This window comes from Sinocyclocheilus anshuiensis, unplaced genomic scaffold, assembly GCF_001515605.1.
Source record: "Sinocyclocheilus anshuiensis isolate Anshui unplaced genomic scaffold, SAMN03320099.WGS_v1.1 scaffold260, whole genome shotgun sequence".
In the NCBI taxonomy this organism is placed as follows: domain Eukaryota; kingdom Metazoa; phylum Chordata; class Actinopteri; order Cypriniformes; family Cyprinidae; genus Sinocyclocheilus; species Sinocyclocheilus anshuiensis.
The window spans coordinates 1130327-1150468 of NW_015557134.1; the positions used below are offsets into that span (position 1 = coordinate 1130327).

Genomic DNA, 20142 nt, shown 5'->3' on the forward strand with positions numbered 1-20142 from the left:
TAATCCCATTTTATTAACCAATATCTTTGCTGCTGACCTTTGATGATCCAGTTCAACCATACTAATAAGCAAAAATGACTTTAGAGAAACTAACAATTGTGCTTTGTTTTTTTATTGCTGAAGAGTGTTTCTTCTCCTGCGTTCTACTGTACAGACATGAATTTACTTTTGCTTCAGCCTGAGGTTTATTCATTACACTTTTTGGTGTGAAAGGGCCTTTATATTTGCTACAAATAGAACTTCTTATATTAAAAACAATCAAGCCCTGCTTATATTTAAAAAGTAACGCGAAAGTAACGCAAAAGTAATATAACGCATTACTTTCCATAAAAAGTAACTAAGTAACGCAATTAGTTACTTTTTTTAGGGAGTAACGCAATATTGTAATGCATTACTTTTAAAAGTAACTTTCCCCAACACTGTGAATGACACCATGGATTCTTTGAAGTATCAGGCCATTTTGGCAAGAATTGTGATGCTTTTGGTGCAAAGACTGAAGATGATGATCAATGGACTTTCTTGCTGTACAGTCATCCCAAAGTATACATCCAAATATGCTTATGCTTGGTTCAGGGATCGGTTGTAAAATGTCCTTGAGTGGCCTGTTAAGTCTCCAGATTTAATTCTCATTGAAAATATTTTGTTGAATTTGAAGAAAGCAGTGGCAATGTGAAAGCCAAAGATTATCTGTGATCTGAAAGCTTTTTCAGGCGAGGAATGGGTCAAGATTGCAGTCAAGAGGTGACAGAACCTTCTAAGCACCCCCAAGCAGTGTTTATTGGTGGTTTTAAGCAATAAAAGACTCTGCACCAATTTTGACTTTTGAGAGTTGAATAATTTTTAACATGAATGTTTAGAGCCAATTTGATTTTTTTTCATTATTCATCAACTTCATTAGTTCTACAACTTCATCACAGTGACTTCATTACTTCATCAACATTCTTAGAATTACTCAAATGTGTATTAATAAGCTTTCTCTAATAGTGTACTAATGCCTTTGTTGGATTGTTTTCATAAATGTTTGTTCTCTGCAGCAAAATGTCATGCAGATCAAGGGGGATTGCAACCATACATATATATTACATATTTGAATTCCTTTTTTTTTTCCTGTGGTTGCACATTCCATAAATGCCTACTCTTTTATAAGTTAACTGCTGATACAAACTGACTCCATTCATTGCAGAGTACAGTGTAGAACTTTGGTTCGCTTGTTTTAGTGTGAATTCAGATAATGCACAGAAACACAGAGAGAGAGTGAGTGAGAAGGGGGAGTGAGCGAATGCCTTGACTTTCAAGCCATTATCACACCACACTAAGCACAGACAAACACTTTGCCTCGCACGCACACGCATGAATGCGTAATCACAAACTCCTCAACTCTACATGCGTCCTCACTTAATTGGAAATGTCGGATCAATGCTTTCTGATTACCAGGCTTCACAAGATAGTTTGTTTCTGGCTTACGGCAGTGGTTTTTATCCGGCTCTTTTTTTTTTTCTTTTTCTTTAAAGACTAACCTCTCTCACTCTCTCTCTCCCTCCCTCAGCTCACTTGCAAGGCCCAGCTGTAGCCAGAGCTATACTCACCGATCTGTAATCAGCTTTTAATTCATTAAGAGGACAGAGCTTTGAATTCATCAGCTCTACGCCGTGTTGTTTCACCCACTGGCTAAAGTGGGCGGAGGATGAGATGTGATCAGAATCATCTACTCCATCATTTGCTTGGGGTCTTTAAAAGGCTTTGAATTTCTTTGATATTTGCAAACAGAACTCCAGACAAGACGTCCTTCTGATTTCAGAAGCGAAGGGAGAAAACACATGAGTGAGCCGGCCTTGCTGCAGATAAAAAATGTAAAAAAATCTAAGAGTAATTTTTACGTCTGGTTGAACACACTTAGGCAGTAAGAGTCATTTTTACGTCTGGTTGAACACACTTAGGCAGCTGCCAAACCACGGGTTTGCTCAAATGGATCAATAAAAGAATTTTGTCCTAGTTCCATGACCATGGCATTGCACTCTGAGCAGGAGATGAAAGAGATCTCCATCTTCTAATTAAACATTATTTTTTAATATAGTCTCTCTTATTTTATGTTAAAGAAATTCAGAGTGTGGTTAGTCATCTCTTTTTAAATAAGAAGGTAGAGAAGTATATAGATAAAAAAGACTGTCTAGGTACAGTAGTGGTGCTACTATAAAAATGTAGGGAAATAAATAAAAAATATGTATTTATTTAGTAAATATTTGATCCAAAAATAGTTTTTGTTATTCTCAGTTTTGCAGAGTACCTTTTAAATATTGTTTAATTCTACAACAAAAATGATGATAATAATAATAAATAAATAAATAAAAATACAATACAATAAAAAAAAATACAATAAAAACATGGGTTTTGAAGTAGAAAGACTGAAATAGTAATTTCTTGTAAAGGTACTCCAATAATCTTATAGAATATAGGTTATAGATCCATAAGAATTGCTATATTTCAATTGTTATAAAGTCATGCCGTTTACTTGTGTGAGGAACATACCAGAATTTAAGTCATTGTTTATTGCCAACATTTCCTTCCTCCATTCAAGAGGCATGTTAACCCTTTAAAACCTGACATATGAATTTGTAGTCTGAAAAAGTATTATTTTTATTATTTTAAATGGAACTATTTATTGAACTTCATTGATATAAGAAAATATGGAGCTCATACTCAAGGAAAAACACCTTTTACAAAAAGCAAGATGAAATTCTGATGGTTTGTAATGTAAAACAATGAGAATAGTACAAAAGACTACTTACATAAAATGCATATAATTATAAGTTGTCACTCTATATCTCCCAATAATATGTCTTAGTAAGATGATATTAACATGCTTAGTTTTAGTATTTTATTGTTGGGGTCAAAAATATAATGCAATGCAATACATAAAACATACAGTTAAACATTCCTCAAAAGCCTAATATATCATTTTTGATACATTATATTGTGATTTTTCTAATAATTAGCTAAGGTGTTTCAGTCCATAAGTTAATCTTAAAATATTACTTAAAATATAAAAGTTATTTTACCTTATACAAATATAAGATTTCACTACTAAATTACATGTGAACCACAACTTAAAGGGCATGTATACCTTTATCATGTATACCTTCACATTCATACCTTCACTTGCTAAAAAAGTATGAGAGACAGTCAGTCAGATGACAGAAGACATGTAGCAGATTGTGTACAACAGGTTTTGATTGTGTTGATTTAGTCGATAATTTGAGTATCCTAGTAGGCTTTATAGCGTTAATGATGCATGCTAAAACGTCTTTGTTTACGTAAGCATAGCAAAATCATAAGAGAAGCTGTGCTCGCTTTTCATTGGTTCTCATGTGTATCGTCAATGCGGCTGATTTAAATGTGTGAAATTTACAGGATCTGAGAACTAGGGCAGTTTCCCACACCACCTTTACAGTACTTTTACAAAACCACTGTGATACAGTAACTGTCTTTAGTAGTATAATTTTTAACTGTGAACTATCTTCCAAGCTTTTCCATCATAGTCTATTAATAATGATGCAAAAAAACAATTCCGAAGGGAGCTCCTAAAGTCTAGCGCACGCTTGAGAGCTCTGTCATCTCTCCCCACAATCCCATTATATATCAGGTCCTTAAAGCAATTTGAGGCTGAGCTCCATGCATGCCTTCCAGCCAGTAGCTTTAGGGACTGAGATATTAACTCTGAAATGGAGGTTTAAGGAGGAAAAAGGTGTCCACTTGGGAGTGGATACTGAGGATTAATTTCTCAAGTGCTTTTCTCTCTCTTTTTTTGTGCCTCTCTCCTTTCCCTTTCACCTCCACGTTGTGGCTTAATATTCCGACTGGCTCTCCCAGTGTCACTCAATATTTTCAAAACAAGGACTTTCAGAACACAGCACAAATGAAATGCAATTTAGGACACCCAGCCCAAGTGTTTGCCCATCTCTGAATGCAAACACTTGCAGTGGGGCCGACCAAGTGCATCCCTCAGGATAAAGGACTTATTGCGGAAAAACGGCTGCTTGATCCACCCAGATTAAATGGTAATATTCAGAAAACTTGACACTTGTGCACCACTGACACAGCTCCACCTTCTAATGTTGTAAAAGAGACTTGTGTTATTATTTATGTTATGCTGTGATGGATCCGTACTCTTCTCTCTCGCAGGAAGTCAGATTTTTCACGTTGGAAAATCGCAGGTATATACCTCTCATATGTTATGAAATGGGTTTTTCTCCCCAGCCTTAAAAGAATCGGCAGATGTCTCGGGTGCCCTCTGATATGAAAAATTCAATTTAAAAGGATGAGAGAGAGAATGGCGCCCGGGCCTATTTTCATTCTCTCACACGAAGAGATATGAGAATGATGTTCTGTTGTGAGGGGGGAAATGATGCCAATCGAACTGCAGAGAAATTCCTTCATAATTCAATTCAATTTCCTCCAAATCCCAATGGCGGCCTACAGTTCCAGAAAGGTGGGGTGGGGGAGAGATGGAGAGATTGTGAGGGAGGCAGAGAGGGAGTGACAGATGCCAGGTGAGAAAAGGGAGGAGAGAAAGGTAAAATATAGAGGGTGTGAAGAAACTGGGAGGAGGGAAAGGTTAAAATTTAGATGGTGTGAAGGAAGTAAAGGTGAGATGGAGAGGTGTTATAAAGAGTGTAGATTAGAGTGTTTGTTTCACATCTTGTCCCGCTGATGGACAGGAGGCCGAAGAGTTTGAAAAGTTATGGGTTCACGGCAAGGTCAACAATGACAGCCATTGCAGTCTAACAAGAAAATGCCAAAGCTGGGTTGCGGATTCGGCTACTGTATGTTTTCCCAGTCATGACAGAGATTCTTCTAGTTTAGATGGCATCTGATGTTGCAGACAACAGAAATTATGTTATTTGTCTTGCGCTCAACATAATCATTTATTAAATATAGTCTAGACAAGGGCTTTTCAACTTTTACAAATCTCTCACAAAGACTCACAGTCAACCCAGGAACCCACATTATATTAAAGGAAGATTAATTTGCTTTAGAACAACTTAAATGAAGAACAAATCTATTAGGAATTAAAGTGTATACAAGTATACAAGATCTCTAGTTAATGTTCATTCAAATAGTTAGAGTTGATTGTTTAAAAGCTTTTTAGCTATCAGTTTTCCTTTTCACCTAAATATCCTGTAAAAATAATTTCCCATCTAAATTTTTCTTCTTTGGAAACACTGGTAATACATTAATTCACTGCTTTTCTTGTTATATTTTCATCATCTGTATTTTTTTATTATTAGTTTAATTATCATGTCGTCACTGTAATGTAATAAAAAAAAATAAAAAAACGTTAACAAACATTTCTATCTGTAATTTCGTTGACAAGATTAACACTAGGAGAATTCACTGAGAAAGCATTATGCTGGCTTTTAGTGCTGCTTAATTGCCCACGCTGTATTTTCTTAGTGGCCAATTCACTAAAGAATTATGTAAATTATATAATGGTGTGATTCTCTTTCAAATGTGAATTTGTGTTCGTCATTAGAATGTATGCCCAATTATAGTGCTCTTCTCTATAATTTGATCATCATTTGATTTAAAACTGCTGCCATGATCAGTAGAAAATGTGCACAAACATCTCTGTCATAAAATTGTGATTCCTACCAGCTTTTTTGTGCATGTTCATTGCGGCAGGAAAATACCACTGAGTTTAGTGAATAAAGCTTAATTTGCATAGAAATGTTAATTCAGGTGCTATTTCAGCACATTTACCTGAACGTTATTCAGAATATCTACTTTTGTGTTCTGCAGATGATGACACAGTTTTCACTGAATTATAAACTCCCTTTAACTTGTATTGTGAGTGATTAAGACTCTAGATTTTATATTGAAATAAAAAAAAATGCTGCGAACAAAAGTAGTATGCTTATTGTGAAGTGAATTCACTGCCTATGTTCTATATTTTATACTGCATCTCTTCACAGATCCCCAGTGGTCCCTCGTTTAAAACATTGAACCAATAAAGTGAAGTATGGATTTATTTATTTTTTACTTTTAGCATTTTGTAATTTTTTCAAGGCATTAAAACCAACTTTTTGTACAGATGTTTCATTGACATGTCTGGAAAGGTCTGTTGTGCTGTCTGCTGTGATATATTATACTGAACAAAATTATAAACGCAACACTTTTGTTTTTGCCCCCATTTTTCATGAGCTGAACTCAAAGATCTAAGAATTTTTCTATGTACACAAAAGGCCTATTTCTCTCAAATATTGTTCACAAATCTGTCTAAATCTGTGTTAGTGAGCACTTCTCCTTTGCCGAGATAATCCATCCACCTCACAGGTGTGGCATATCAAGATGCTGATTAGAAACAAAAGTCTTGCGTTTATAATTTTGTTCAGTGTATGTGTTGGAAATTGAAGGTTGTTTTCTCAGCTGCTGTCCTATGGTTAATTTAGAGATCTTTCTTTTCTCTTGTGCACCCACACTGAGTAGGAGATGTAGTGTGAACCTCTGTGCTCTCGCTTGGTTAAAGTCGGTGGGTGAACTGTTGCCGCCATGCGTTAGTTAAAGGGGATCTGAGCGAGCGTTCAGGCTGTAGGGCTGCAGGCATGTGTGAGGATCAATGAGCCGCTGCTTCAGAAGGCATGTAGAGCAGAGGAAAAATGAGCTGCGCAAACAAACATGACAATGAAGGAGTGCACCTCGGAAGAGATGCAGCCAGCATAAAATCACAGAGAGCTGAGAAAAAAAGGGGGGGGGGGGTAGGCACATACGGATCTGTTCTTATTTTCCATCCGACTCTCACCTCCTCTGCTTTTTCCTCTTCCATCTTCCAGAGTTGTGTTTTTCCTTTTTTTTTTTGTAGGTGCAATAGCTTGGAGGCAAGAAGTGTGACACTAGGGTCTTCAAAGAGTCCAGACTTATCAAAGAGACACGGGGAGGGAGAAATGGGGAGTTGGGGAGGGACACTCTGGGAATGTGTTGGAGAATGAAACAGAATGGAGGGGGTGGTCACAAAAACAGGAAAAAGTGAAGACATGAAACAAGAAGAAGAAGAGGGGCTGGTGATTGAAATGAGAGAGGGCAGGTGAAAGCCATTGTCAGACCTGTTTAGCATTCACTAGTGGCTAATTGCACCAGCAAAGCTCGGTAGATACAAACCCCTCTGTGTCTGAGAAACATGAGAGCTTCTCCCTCAATAGATCTCCCTCCCTGCCTGGAAAGCGGCACTCCTAAAGCAGAATGTTTAAAACTGGTACAGGGTTTAAGGCTGCAGCAGCGCTGACACAGTAAAAGCCTGCATTGGTCCTACACAGAGTACAGGGGATCGAGCTGCCACTTCTAATGACAAATCTCATAGTTCACGCCATTTGGTATGACAGCATGCAGGAGTAATAGGCTGAATGAATCACTGGTAGGAAAAGCTCAGCCTCGCCGCCCTGCCTGCAGCTTCAACCACCCCGTGTATCGTCTATCCATTTGTGGAGTATTTCACCTCAAACCACACCTCGTACGTGATGAATAGACAGATATCAGGCAGCACCCTATTATACGCTCAGAGGCACAACACCCCAGCCCAGCAAACGCCATTTTTTTCCACTGTCTTTGGGTTTTATTTCTGTCAAGTGAAATGCTCTTGCATATTCAGTATTGCATGTTTGTATTATTCCATTTTTTCCATGTGCACTGTTCTAGTTTTACTCCAATTCCTTAAGGTGCATGTTGTCTATCTCTTTTCTTTGTCCAGTCACATTTGTGGTGCATAATCAAACCGTTCTTTGGCTTCAAGTCCAGTTTAACAGCCAGTCCCAGTAACCCTAATACAGTTCTCCATTTCAGTCCTGGAGACAGCAGATTAGCACTCACCCTCTCCAGTCCAAGTCCTCTACAATCTAAGTCTCAGTCTCCAGTCCAAGATCCCTCTCCAATCCAATGCTCCCTGCTTAGTCTCTCCAAAGTAAGACTTTCTGCCTGGTCCAAATCTCTCTGTCCTATCCGAGACCCTTTCCGATCCAGGACTCCCTGCCTAGTTCTAGGCTGTCTCTCCACAGCAAGCCTCTCAGCCTGGTCCAATTCTCTCTCTCCAATCCAAGACTCCCTGACCTGTCCAAGATTCTCTGCCCAGTACAAGACACTCTCCAATCCAAGACTCTGTCCACTCTACAATCTTAAAGGGGTCATATGATGCTGCTAAAAAGAACATTATTTTGTGTATTTGGTGTAATGAAATGTGTTTATGCGGTTTAAAGTTTAAAAAACACATTATTTTCCACATACTGTACATTATTGTTTCTCCTCTATGCCCCGCCTTTTTGAAATGCGTCGATTTTTACAAAGCTCATCGGTCTGAAAAAGCAAGGTGTGCTGTGATTGGCCAGCTATCCAGTGCGTTGTGATTGGTCGAATACCTCAAGCGTGTGTCGGAAATGTTACGCCCCTTACCAGACTGTGATGCCGTGTCCGGCCGGAGCGACGAGACAAAAACATTAAAACCCATTACAAATGAGGCATTTGTTGCATCCAGTGGGGACATAATTACTGATTATAATGACTTATACTGTCTTTTTACGCATTGCGTTGCATCGCGCCGCGTAAACATAAAACCCTGTCTGCATTTGTGATCGGAGAAATGACAAACAACAAATGCTACTCTACACTGCCCAAAACTCGCGTTTGAATCATCAGTGGCAAATCCTTTAAATGAAAACGTACTTACAGACTGTGAGTCAGAACTGCCGGCATTGTAGTCAACTCTCCCAGGATCAGTAAACAGTCCTCCATAAAATGTGCTGCACACATCTGGATTTGGGTTAAACTGTTCTGGAACAGTGTAGTAAATACAACTTAACCACTGATTTGTAGTCGTGTCCTCTTTTGGAAGACCAAATAAAGTAGTTTCACTTTCACAACGAAAAACACTGCGGCCTAGCGTGAGCGAAAGCCGCGGCTTAGCATGAGCTGAGGCCGAGCTAGAGTGAGCAGAGGCGGCGGGGTCGTGAACGGCGCGCCCGGCGGATTCGACGAAGGAGCGGCAACCACATATGACAACCCCGGGCTTCGTCCACGGTGAAAATCGATCCGGTGATCCACAGCACTAAATTGATGTATTCCCTCAGTGACCAGCACAGATCAGCTCTAGGCATGACGAAGCGGATATCGTCCTCTTTTGGAAGACCAAACAAAGTAGTTTCGCTTTCACAACGAAGCACACAGTGTCTCCACGGCATGGCGGCAGCGGCAACAATACTACAGTGAGAATAAAAGTTACGCCTTCTTTCTTTGCGTGAACATTTGGGCGGCGTTATGCAAATCTTCCCACATAGTGAGGTAGATATGTGGGGGCATGTTAGAACGAGCTGTTTTAGGAAGGCGTGGTTAACTCTTAACTTTTATAAAGAATATCTCTTTGGATTTGAGACTTTAGTCTTTGCAACTTTACAGATCTTCTTTATGCACCAAGAGCTTGTAACACTCCAAAGAGAAAGGAAAAATTGAAATCGCATCATATGACCCCTTTAAGATTCTCTCTCCGACTCTTCTTCCAATCCAAGACTCTATAACGAGACCCTCTGCCTTCAAAGTGCCCAACTCCAGTTACCCAATTCACAGTCATGAAAATTCATGCAGTTTGATTCTAATCAGGGATTACTTTATTCCAGGCATCAGTGCAGAACTCAAGCCAGCTAGAATGGAGACTGGCCCTCTTACATCCAGAGTCAAGGCCCTGTTCCTTTATCTTGGTCCTGCCTCACTGCTACCCCCATTACACAACCCCCCATCCTTCTGGAGGGAGAGAGAGAGAGACTGGACCGTGTGCTGAGACTCTACCCCATCTGCAGAACTGCAGAGCTGCAGCTTCCAGCACTAAGGGGGGATAAAAGTGCTGACTCTCGAGCAATGCCTGTAGGAGCAGTTTAAGCAAGAATCCATATTTAAATAACTAAATGCCTCTCTAAGGTTTAAATAGCAATGTGTCTGAAGTACAATTCTAGTTGCTGAGAATGCCATTATTCCAGGATGGTACCTGGCATGGCAACGATATTAGCAATTAAAATATCATAACTGTAATAACGCGCTTTCCCTAATAAAACCGCACTTGAGGATTTTTATTTTCAAAGTCCCTTACTGTAGATCAAACGCTACAATTTGCATACTACATGTGGCCTTGTAATCACTACATCCCTTTACAGTGATCAAGCAGTGCCATTTGCATTTTCTACAAAGCATGATAAGCACATTTTACAATAGATAAAACAATGACTAAAACGTGCGCCACCCGAAGAATGGTGTGCATGCGGTCCCTTGCACATCAAAGACTACAAATTAATAAGAAAATTAAAAAAGGAAATATATTAAAAAGTTACCGCCCCAAGACAAAACACCCCATGGTTCTCCCCTGTATCTCTTTCTCTCTTCATACAACACTTCCACACAACTCTGACAACAGAGGGACTCATCCTGTGAGTCCATGTCTGAGTTTGCTAAGGAAGTCGATGTAATTACTGTGCAGTAAGAATGTTCGTCTACGCACTTCAGTGCCTCACTAACCGTAAATACCAGGGCACAAGGGAGCACACGAAGAACAGGCCTACAACTCATGAACGTGACAGAGTAAAGAGTGAGCACAAAGTACAAATGTTCAGTGGAAGTGTGTGTGCAGTCTATCAGCAATGAGGGGATGTGTGTAAGTAAATAGATTTAGGGTGGGCAGAATGACCAAGATCTTATATCACGGTACAAGTAATTTAATATCATGGTAACAGTATATATCACAATATAGTTAATGTTGCTGGAAATCGAACCCCTAAATGTATATATCTAGTATATATAGTACATATTATGACATTAATACATGGTTATTTAATATATAAAATATTATGGGGTTTGATTTCCATCAACCATTTATGTATGCATAGTTGCGATCACACCTCAGTTGAATTCTATTGTACTGCAAGTTGCAGGACAGCCATTAACAATCTACAGTCACACTGTATACCATTCTTGCAACACGTCAAAAAATTCCTCTCATAATTAACCCTTTGACGCGTACGATCACACCAGTGTGATCAGTCTTGGCTGGTCCCTGAAGCGTACGATCACACCGGTGTGATTAGAACTTTCAGTGCGTCACGTCATCAACTGCTGAATTTAAATCCGCTTTCGCGCTTTGGCTGGCGCGGAGCCAGATCGGACGCGCTGAGCGCTTGTCATATTATCACAAATATTCATTGTTTTCAACCATATAATACTTATTTTAGGTTTCAGACATTTAAATACACATAAGTACTAGCAAAACCATACATTTACAGTTTGTAAAATGCACGCTGATGTTTATGGAAATGGCAATAATGATCCTTACAAATATAATCTGACGACATGTTTTTATTGATATCATATACAGATTGTGTGGATAACTATAAAGTTTACTCTGCTCTTCTCCCGGTTTACCGGAGACCTACTTTAACGTGTTTCGGTAGGAGAGGATGAATTTGCGTGTTGTAAATTCCACAGCTCGGATTCAGCGCGAACTAACATGACGGCGCCCATCACCCGGTATAGATCAACTAACACGGTCGATATAAAAGTGTTTAAACTACCAAACAGATTTAATTGCACATATTTCAGAATCGGAATATCAGATATTTCATAATATAGTGAGCATGTTTGTGAATATTTTGAATAAAACAGGAAAAACGAAATAAAAGCGATCCATGTGTCACACAGATCTATTGTGGCTGCGTTGTGTCACATGACAAGCATGACGCGTCGCCATGGAAACAATAAGGCGATACATTTTAAAATAACGGTCGCCTAAAAAAAACTCACGCTGGGGGCTCAGCTAGAATATTTTAAACTCACGTGCGAAAGGGTTAATAAGGCGATACATTTTAAAATAACGGTCGCCTAAAAAAAACTCACGCTGGGGGCTCAGCTTGAATATTTTAAACTCACGTGCGAAAGGGTTAACAAAGATGTCTGTAATTGGAGTGCACATCTAAGATACCGTTTGGAGAGTATGCTGTCATTTTCTTCTTCTAAAACTCTAGCATGTATGTAAATGAGCAATATGTTGCATGACTAGCTACGCAAATGTACAGATTAGCAATATTTGTGTGCGCACTGCATTTCTGAACAATTTGGACATTAAATTTAAGCAGAAGTCAAGAACATAATTGATGAATGAGCTTATAAATAAACATGCTGAATTAGAGGGGAAAAAGAAAGCCTTACGACTTTGGGATGGTGAAGTACGTAGCGTTAATGGTCTCTCTATATGTTTTAAATGGCTGTGTTAATGGGCTTTTTATATGAACTGAAATTGCTCTCTTAATGGCCCTAATTCCTACTCTAAAATGGTTCTGTTTGCCAGTCTGTGTGTGTTTGTACGTGTGTGTGCAGCCTGGCACTATCGATCCCTCCCTGCAGTTAGCGAGCTGTGAGCTCACACAGAATTGGGAATGGGTGCTTTTTTGCAGGATTCTGTGATTTCCACTGTTTTATGAGCTCTGTGCCTCTGTATTTCAGCATGAGTGTTTGCCCTCATTGGCCTTGTGAAAAACAATGTGGTTACCTAAGCAGTGATATCAAAGAAGAGTTATATTGCTTTCTCCCCTCTGCCGAGAGATACTCTAATAAGTTATTCCCTCTTTACCATTTCCCCTCAATTTGAACAAAACGTTTCCTCATTAGCCACCCCTCTGGAAATTACATATTGAAAATGCCCGTTTGCTGAAGTGTGATATTACAAATTTAGTGGTCAATTAGCCTAGTTTTGGGGCCTAAAGTTTTATTTAGATTGTTGTGTGACTGAAGGCCCTCTTTCCTCTTGATCGCAGCTCCCGCATCGCAGAGTGACGTTCTCCACAGCCAATCCCATGCAAGATCAGCAGGACTCCTCTCAGCAGAGTTACTACGACAGTGGTCTGGAGGAATCTGAGACCCCCAGCAGCAAGAGCTCTTCAGGACCACGTATCGGCCCCCTCGCCCTGCCCGAGGACCACTACGAACGGACCACCCCTGATGGCAGCATCGGAGAGATGGAACACCCAGAAACCGGTAGGCAATTTAGACTTCTGTTACATCTCATTTGGCAGGGTAACACTGGATCCTGTGAAAAGTTGGCCAAATTTCGAAGCTAGATCTATGAGTTTGGGGTCAGAAGTAGACTCAGCAGGGTCTGTGTCTTGCCCATCAGCAAGCCCTCAATCACAACAGCAAATCATTCTTAATGACCCTCTCACACAAGTGTGCTAATTAAAAACTCTGACTAATGGAGCTTTTGGTCTCTGAATAAATCTGCACTTTGATGTCTGCCCAGACAACAGTGTGCTGATCGTAAACAGCTTCTTTGCTCAAGCCAAACTGCTCTCACAGCAGCTGCTGGGGTCATAAAACAATGAGACGGAAAACGAATCCAAAAAAGGAAATGTAAGGACTAACGTCAATTTTGTTTAGCCATTAATAAATTCCGCCGGAGACATACTAGACATTCTTCCTGTAATTCATTTATATTGTTGCTCTCATAACCAGAAACATCCTCCTAGCAGCTGCCACTTTAAACGTTGCCCTTCCAAATTTGTCTCGGTTCAATTTAAGCTCTATTACTACAGCAACCGTTCCATAATATCACTTTTTCGCAAATATCTTCTTCAGATTTTTGCTCTATTGTGATTAATTGCCATGCTGATATTCCTATAGATGTCTCAGTGAACTCGTGTTAACATTTTAGCTGTGAAATATACCTTAGTCTTCTCACGTCAGTGTTTTAACATGCTCCATGAAACACAACGTCCTGTTGATTTCACACTGGGAACCTGCGCAGCGTGTGGGGTGTGTCTGCCAGCCCCACAGACATGCATCGGATTCCAGGGGAACCGTTAAGGAAGTGAAATGTCAGCACTGCATGTGACTGGCTCTGTTCAACAGACAAAATACTACAGCAAATGAACACATAACCTTCTGTTTGTACATTGCCTTGTGTGTCTCACCTTAGTCTGATGTGTTATGCATGATTTTGCATGATGGTCTTTGGCCAGTATCTTCAGGAAGCCATGAATAGAGGGAGTAATAACATTATTTTAACTCTCTTATCTTTGTCATGGAATACAGCATAAATTAAAATCTCAACACTGTCAACCTTCTGTATGATGAACAGAAATTTAAGTCTGATCAGCAATATTCACACTGTTGTATTTCATAGAATCCATATTATAACTATAAACAAAGTCCCTTTAAGACAAGTCATGTCACTCGGCGGCCATCTTTGAAACGCCTCTCGGGCATGCAAGTGCAACTTCTATCTCTTTGAATGGGGAAACATCAAATTCTACAAAACTGTTTACTAAGCTTTCTATTACATTTCATATTTGAAATCACCAAAGAAATCTGATATGAACTGTGTCATAAATGTTGTTTATTTTGCTCAAATAGCATTATAAAAAGCTTATTATTCAGGCTAGATCAGCCAGTGCGCATGCACAATCTTGAGTGCATGTCTCAAAACGCTGACTGTTTCTATAGCAACCGCGACTTCTAACGGCAGCTGCAGTGACGCGCTGACTTCACCGATTGGCTCCTTCATTCAGAAGGCAGGGCTTCCTGCGATTGAGCGGCCATATTGAGCGTTGCTATACGAGTATACAGTATACTATAAACTATACGAGTGACACGTCTTGGGTATTCTATAGTCTTTGCTATACAATAATAACAACAAAAATATATTATTCATAATATTTTATTGTACTTGTATTTAGTATTGTTTTGTACTCAAATATTTTTATTAAATTATAAAAATTATAAATTGTAAAAGTTATTTTAAAAAGCTAATAAAGCAGTATATTAACAATCACAATAATACTTTCATACTGAAAAATAGCAAAAATAGTATTTAATAATAATAATAATAATAATAGTTATTTATTTCTTATTATTACTAAAATATTTAATTCAATTATATTATAAAATTTAAATAAGACAATAAAGTAATATATTAACACAATAATACAATTTTACCAAAAATTGGTATTTAATATTCTTGTTCTTCTTAGTATTATTATTAAAATAATAAATTATACCAATTTTATTTAAACAATATTTTTTATTTAACTGTAAAATTACAGTACTAATTTTCATCGCTGTCTCAATTTCTTTGCTTTCAAATTTTCTATTTTTTGGCAGAAAACCACAGGGAGACCACAAAGCTTCTTTTTTGTTGACAGCAGTTTTTATAAACAATTCTCATTACAAACTTGGGAAGATGGTTGGCACTTATTATGTTTTAAAATGCAGATTATAAACTCACAGCACTTGCAAAGATGGAGTCCTGTGGAGAAGCATTTACTGCTAACCAAGCTGCTCTGAGACACTGAAAACACAGACTGCTCGCTTGTAATGACGTAATCTGATGCGTGTAAATAAACACAGTGCTACACTTTAAGCACTCATCAGATCCACACAAATTACCTATGGTTTTTTTTATCAAAAAGTGACAATTTTGCACCCCTGATCACAGAATAATGCCTTAAATTTTGGTGGTTTTAACTTTTGTAGTGTTCTTTTTTTTTTGTCCTGTTGATGTCTACAAATATTATTTTGGTATTCTCTAAGGAAAAAAACAACAACACAAGGGTGTATAAAAATTGCAAAATGTTCATGTTTTGGTGAACTTCTCCTTTAAAGACTAGCATGTGGCACAAGCTGGCTTTTTTGTTTTTTGGGGGGGTGTCATGAGAGTGAGAAGACTGAGGATTGTTGGCATCTTTGATTTGATCCAGTTTGATCTGAAAGTGAGTGAGTCTGACAGCCCTGCTAGCACCGCCGGGTGGGCACGTACACTGATCAGGCAGGGAGGGGAACTGTTAACCAGAGGTAGACCTAATTAAAATATGATTCTCACCTCAGGGAGATTATAAAGAAATCCCTCATTGAGAAATGGAGGAGAAAAGTATTTTTAAAAGGCAGTTGTTCCCACTCCCCCACCCCCTCTAGCCATCTACCATACGGTGCTGCTTCCTGCCCCCTATTTATTTTTGCGGTGGGATTTGAGTGACAGGGTGACAAGCAGGGGCCGGTGGAGGGTTTTGTTCACTGCCATTGCGATGATTGACAGGTGTGTGTGTGGGGGGGGGTCACTCCGTTTAAGCTGGATGAAAAGCAATATGTGAACTTCACACACACATTCCTGTGTGTCTGTGGCCCACAGCAGAAATAACACCGTGGATCCTGAAGCAGTTTGGCCTTTGGTTATGAAAAGTCTCCTTTTTTCTTTTGTCGACGTTGGCCCCTTCGTGCACGAAACGATTGTGTTTTATGATTTGCTCTGACCTTTGTTACCGGCCCTCGTGATTCCCAGTTCTCATTGACAGTTCTGGAACACGACGCATTGTTCTCTTGCCTATTTTAGATATACAGTGAACACCTGCAGCCTGTGACTGATTCAGTGAGCGACTGCAACTCTAAACCAATCATTTCTGCAGCCCGGGACAACGTGTCGAATATCGTCCATCTCTCAGGCTGAGCAAATGGCAGATGTAATATTTCATATGCCCTTCATGGGATATTTGACACAACAGCCATTGTTAGCTGCTATCAATACAGAGCGCAATATACATGATACCTCTAATCCATCCATAAGACCGCAAACTGACATACCAAGAGCTCCGCTAATGTTTCAGCCTATCACTACACCGCTCGTTTGTCAATCGACTAATGATTGATTGGTGTCATCTTGACAGAGTTGCGCAGCACAGTGCAGAGTCTAGTGATTTATACTATGCATATACAGTGCATTGCATTCACCACAACAGCCACAAACTGTCGATCACATAGTTTGACATTGGTCAACAGATATGTTATTTTTTTCCAAGAGTGGAGTGGCCAGTATGTATGTAGTACATTAAATGATAATAACAACATAATAACATCATATTTAAAATGTCATTATTAATAAAAACAATTAAAATGTTTAAATTATGTCCCATTGCAAATAGGAAATTATTCAACAACATTATTCAGCAAAAAAACAGTGTTATTTTAGTATCATTGATATACTACTATTATACATTTTTGTCTGTATAGTTTTTATTACATTTTATTTTAGTGCTTGAACTTTAAATGAAAATGAAAAATGTTGCCTTGACTACTACCTTAAAAAAATGTTTTTAAATATTTCATTTCAGTTAATAGTTAATTGTATTGAATTGTTTTTATGAACTATTAACTGCATACATGCTGGTGATAGAGCTTAACTATTTAAACCATAACATTCCTTTAATGCAGTATCCAAAAAAAGGTTTAATATATGCTGTTTGCATTTTGTTTTGTGTAGAACCTGGAACCTCTTGCATTCAGAGTAATAATGTTATTATAATAATGTAATATTGTAATAATGGCCATGAAGACACACTTATTGTTCAATTGCTGACCTGCAAGATCCCAGAAATGATTAGTAGATCATATTAAACATGTACAAGATCATGTAAAATTGTGTGTGCATAACCTAATTAATATTTATGAGAAATGTCTGTGCCGTTTTGTGACATCACAACCAGCATTTCTGTGAATTCTAACTGTGACGCCCATTCTAATTAAGACTTATTTTGTGCTGCAGAAAACACATTTGTCTCTAACATCAATGTAATTGTAAAAATGTACACTTTGACATCTCTCATTTTGCTGTTTGCAGCAGTGTTATATCGTTCCATCAGTAAATATCAAATTTGAGCTCAGGCAGTTGTCAGACATATTCTTATTCTTAAGAAGTCAACAAAACCCCGGCGTCTCCTCTGCACGAACACCAGTCAGTTGCAGAGGTTTACAATGGATGCTGGAAGAGGAAGTCTTTGAAGTGTGTTTCCATGGCACCCGTGCGATTCCCCTTTGATCCTGGATCAGATTGAAGTATGATGTAATTTGGTGGTATATGGTGGGGGAGAGAAGGGGCGGTGGTCTTAAATTCTTGGATTCAGTGATTTAGTGGAAGGAAAATGTTTCCCTCTCCCCTCCCTTTTTCTGTCTGTCTACCTGTCTCTCTGAGTCTTTGTATCCCTTTCTGTCTCTCTGTCTCTCTCTATTGCTCTGTCTTCCCCTTGTTGTCGGTCTCGTTTTTGTCTCTCTTCTCTTTCAATCTGTCTTTCTCTCTTTCTCTCTTGCTCAAGGCTTTTCTCCTTAGAGAAAAGGCTCAGACAGGCTTCCTGAGATCTGTGATACACAATTTGATTTTCATGTAACATGATCTGTTGCTATTGATTTCTACAGTTCTCATTTTGGCCTTAACATTAGCTCTGGTTTTTGGTTTGCTCTTGGTTTTTGTTCTGTACTATGTTTCCCTGATCTTCCTGTGTATGTTTAAGTACTGTGGGGTAAATGTAAGAAGCACTTTTGTGCACAATATTTAAGAGCAAAAACCTGCATTAACCACTTGCAATCCAGTTTAACTAGGTGCTAAATGCATTTAAATAGCTCTGTGTTGTATTTAAATGAAGTAATTGACTGTTTTCAATGCAAACACACCTCCTTTCTGTGTAAATGAGGCTCATTATAGATTTTAAGGTATCCGTGTTACAGTGTACTTATACATTTAAGAACAAGAACATGTACTTACTAAACTGTAAAATGATTTTTCAAAGTTGTAAATTAAAGATTATTGAAGTATGTTTTACAAGAATGTGAAGTTCTACTTTAAAATGTAAAAATGTTTAATTCAATGCTTGAAGTTTCTTTGTAATTATTTGAATTTTACTAGCAATTTCTAAGTGAAAATTGTTTAAAAGCAAATCCTACATTTGTTGTGTATAGAGTAGGGCTGGACGATATGGCCAAAATTTATATCACGATATATTTCTTCATTTCGGTCGATACGATATAATTCCGATATTGATATGAACACTATTAAAAAAGCCTCATAAAAACGGCCAAGAACGGCCACAACAGATGTCTGTACCTACAAACTTATGAAAAATTTATTTGCCAACTCTATGAAACCTACTCCTATAAAACTATATAATATTTTAGGAAAAAAATGGCGCAAATAAATAAATGTTCACCTTTTATTGGTATTTAGCCTTCATACAAACAAGAAATGTGAAATCACTGTCAAATAAATCTGACTCTCCTTATTAATATTAATAATAATATTTTTTACTTCAAACTATAGGCTAACATACCAGTCAAAAGTTTTTGAACAGTAAGTGTCACGAATCCGGTCCATGAACTTCCGTCTGCTAGCCATCAGAGGTCACCCTTTCCATTTTCATTGACTCTCGCACTACACACTGTTGCATAGCACCCCGGACTACATATCCCATCATTCATTGCACTGATTGCACACAGCACTGATTGCACACAGCTGTTTCATATCACTCACTCACTATATAACACTCAGTCAAGTGGTGGCCCATGCTGCAGAACCTCCTGAGGTGGCGGTGCTCACCTCAGCTCCTTGCACGGTGGTGGCACCCAGTAATGCACATTCAGCCTGTCTTGTCACGGTCGAAGGAACCATTACTGAACTCTCCCCGTATCCCAATGGTCCTACTGTAGAACCTCCAGAGGTGGCGGCATCCGCTGCAGAACCTCCAGAGGTGTCAGTAGAATCCACTTGTGAACTCTCTTCCTGTTCTGTTCCGGCCAAGGAGGCCGTCTGTAAACTCTCTGCCCGTCCTGTCACGGCTATGGAGGCCGTTTGTGAACTCTCTGCCTGTCCTGTCACGGCTAAGGAGGCCGTCGGTAAACTCTCTGCCTGTTCTGTTCCGGCCAAGGAGGTCGTCAGGGAACTCGTTGTCTGTCCTGTCACGGCTATAAAGGCCGTTTGCGAACTCCCTGCTCATCCTGTCACAGCTATAGAGGCCAGTTGCGAACTCCCTGCTCATCCGGTCACGGCTATGGAGGCCGTCTGTGAATCCTCGTCCTGTCCTGTCACGGCTAAGGAGGCCGTCGGTAAACTCTCTGCCTGTTCTGTTCCGGCCAAGGAGGCCATCTATGAACTCCCTGCTTGTCCTGTCACGCCTATGAAGGCTGTCTGTGAACTCTCGTCCCGTCCTGAGGCTGCCTCAGCCTTGTCTATCAACCCCAATGTTCTGTCTGTGTTGTCTGTCTCTGCTCTCTCGTTGTTCTCGTTGTTGCCATGGTCTCCTGGTCGGGGTGGTTCACCGG

The 20142-nt window shown here is 39.1% G+C and overlaps 1 protein-coding gene across 1 annotated transcript in view; it reads left to right on the forward strand.

Moving 5' to 3' along the window:
* pcdh1a (protocadherin 1a) overlaps nt 1-20142 on the forward strand; it is a 90477-nt gene that overhangs the window by 47980 nt on the left and 22355 nt on the right. Inside the window, exon 4 of the mRNA XM_016473151.1 lies at nt 12828-13047. Coding sequence (XP_016328637.1) covers nt 12828-13047 — 220 coding nt within the window. The remainder of the gene's footprint in view (nt 1-12827; nt 13048-20142) is intronic.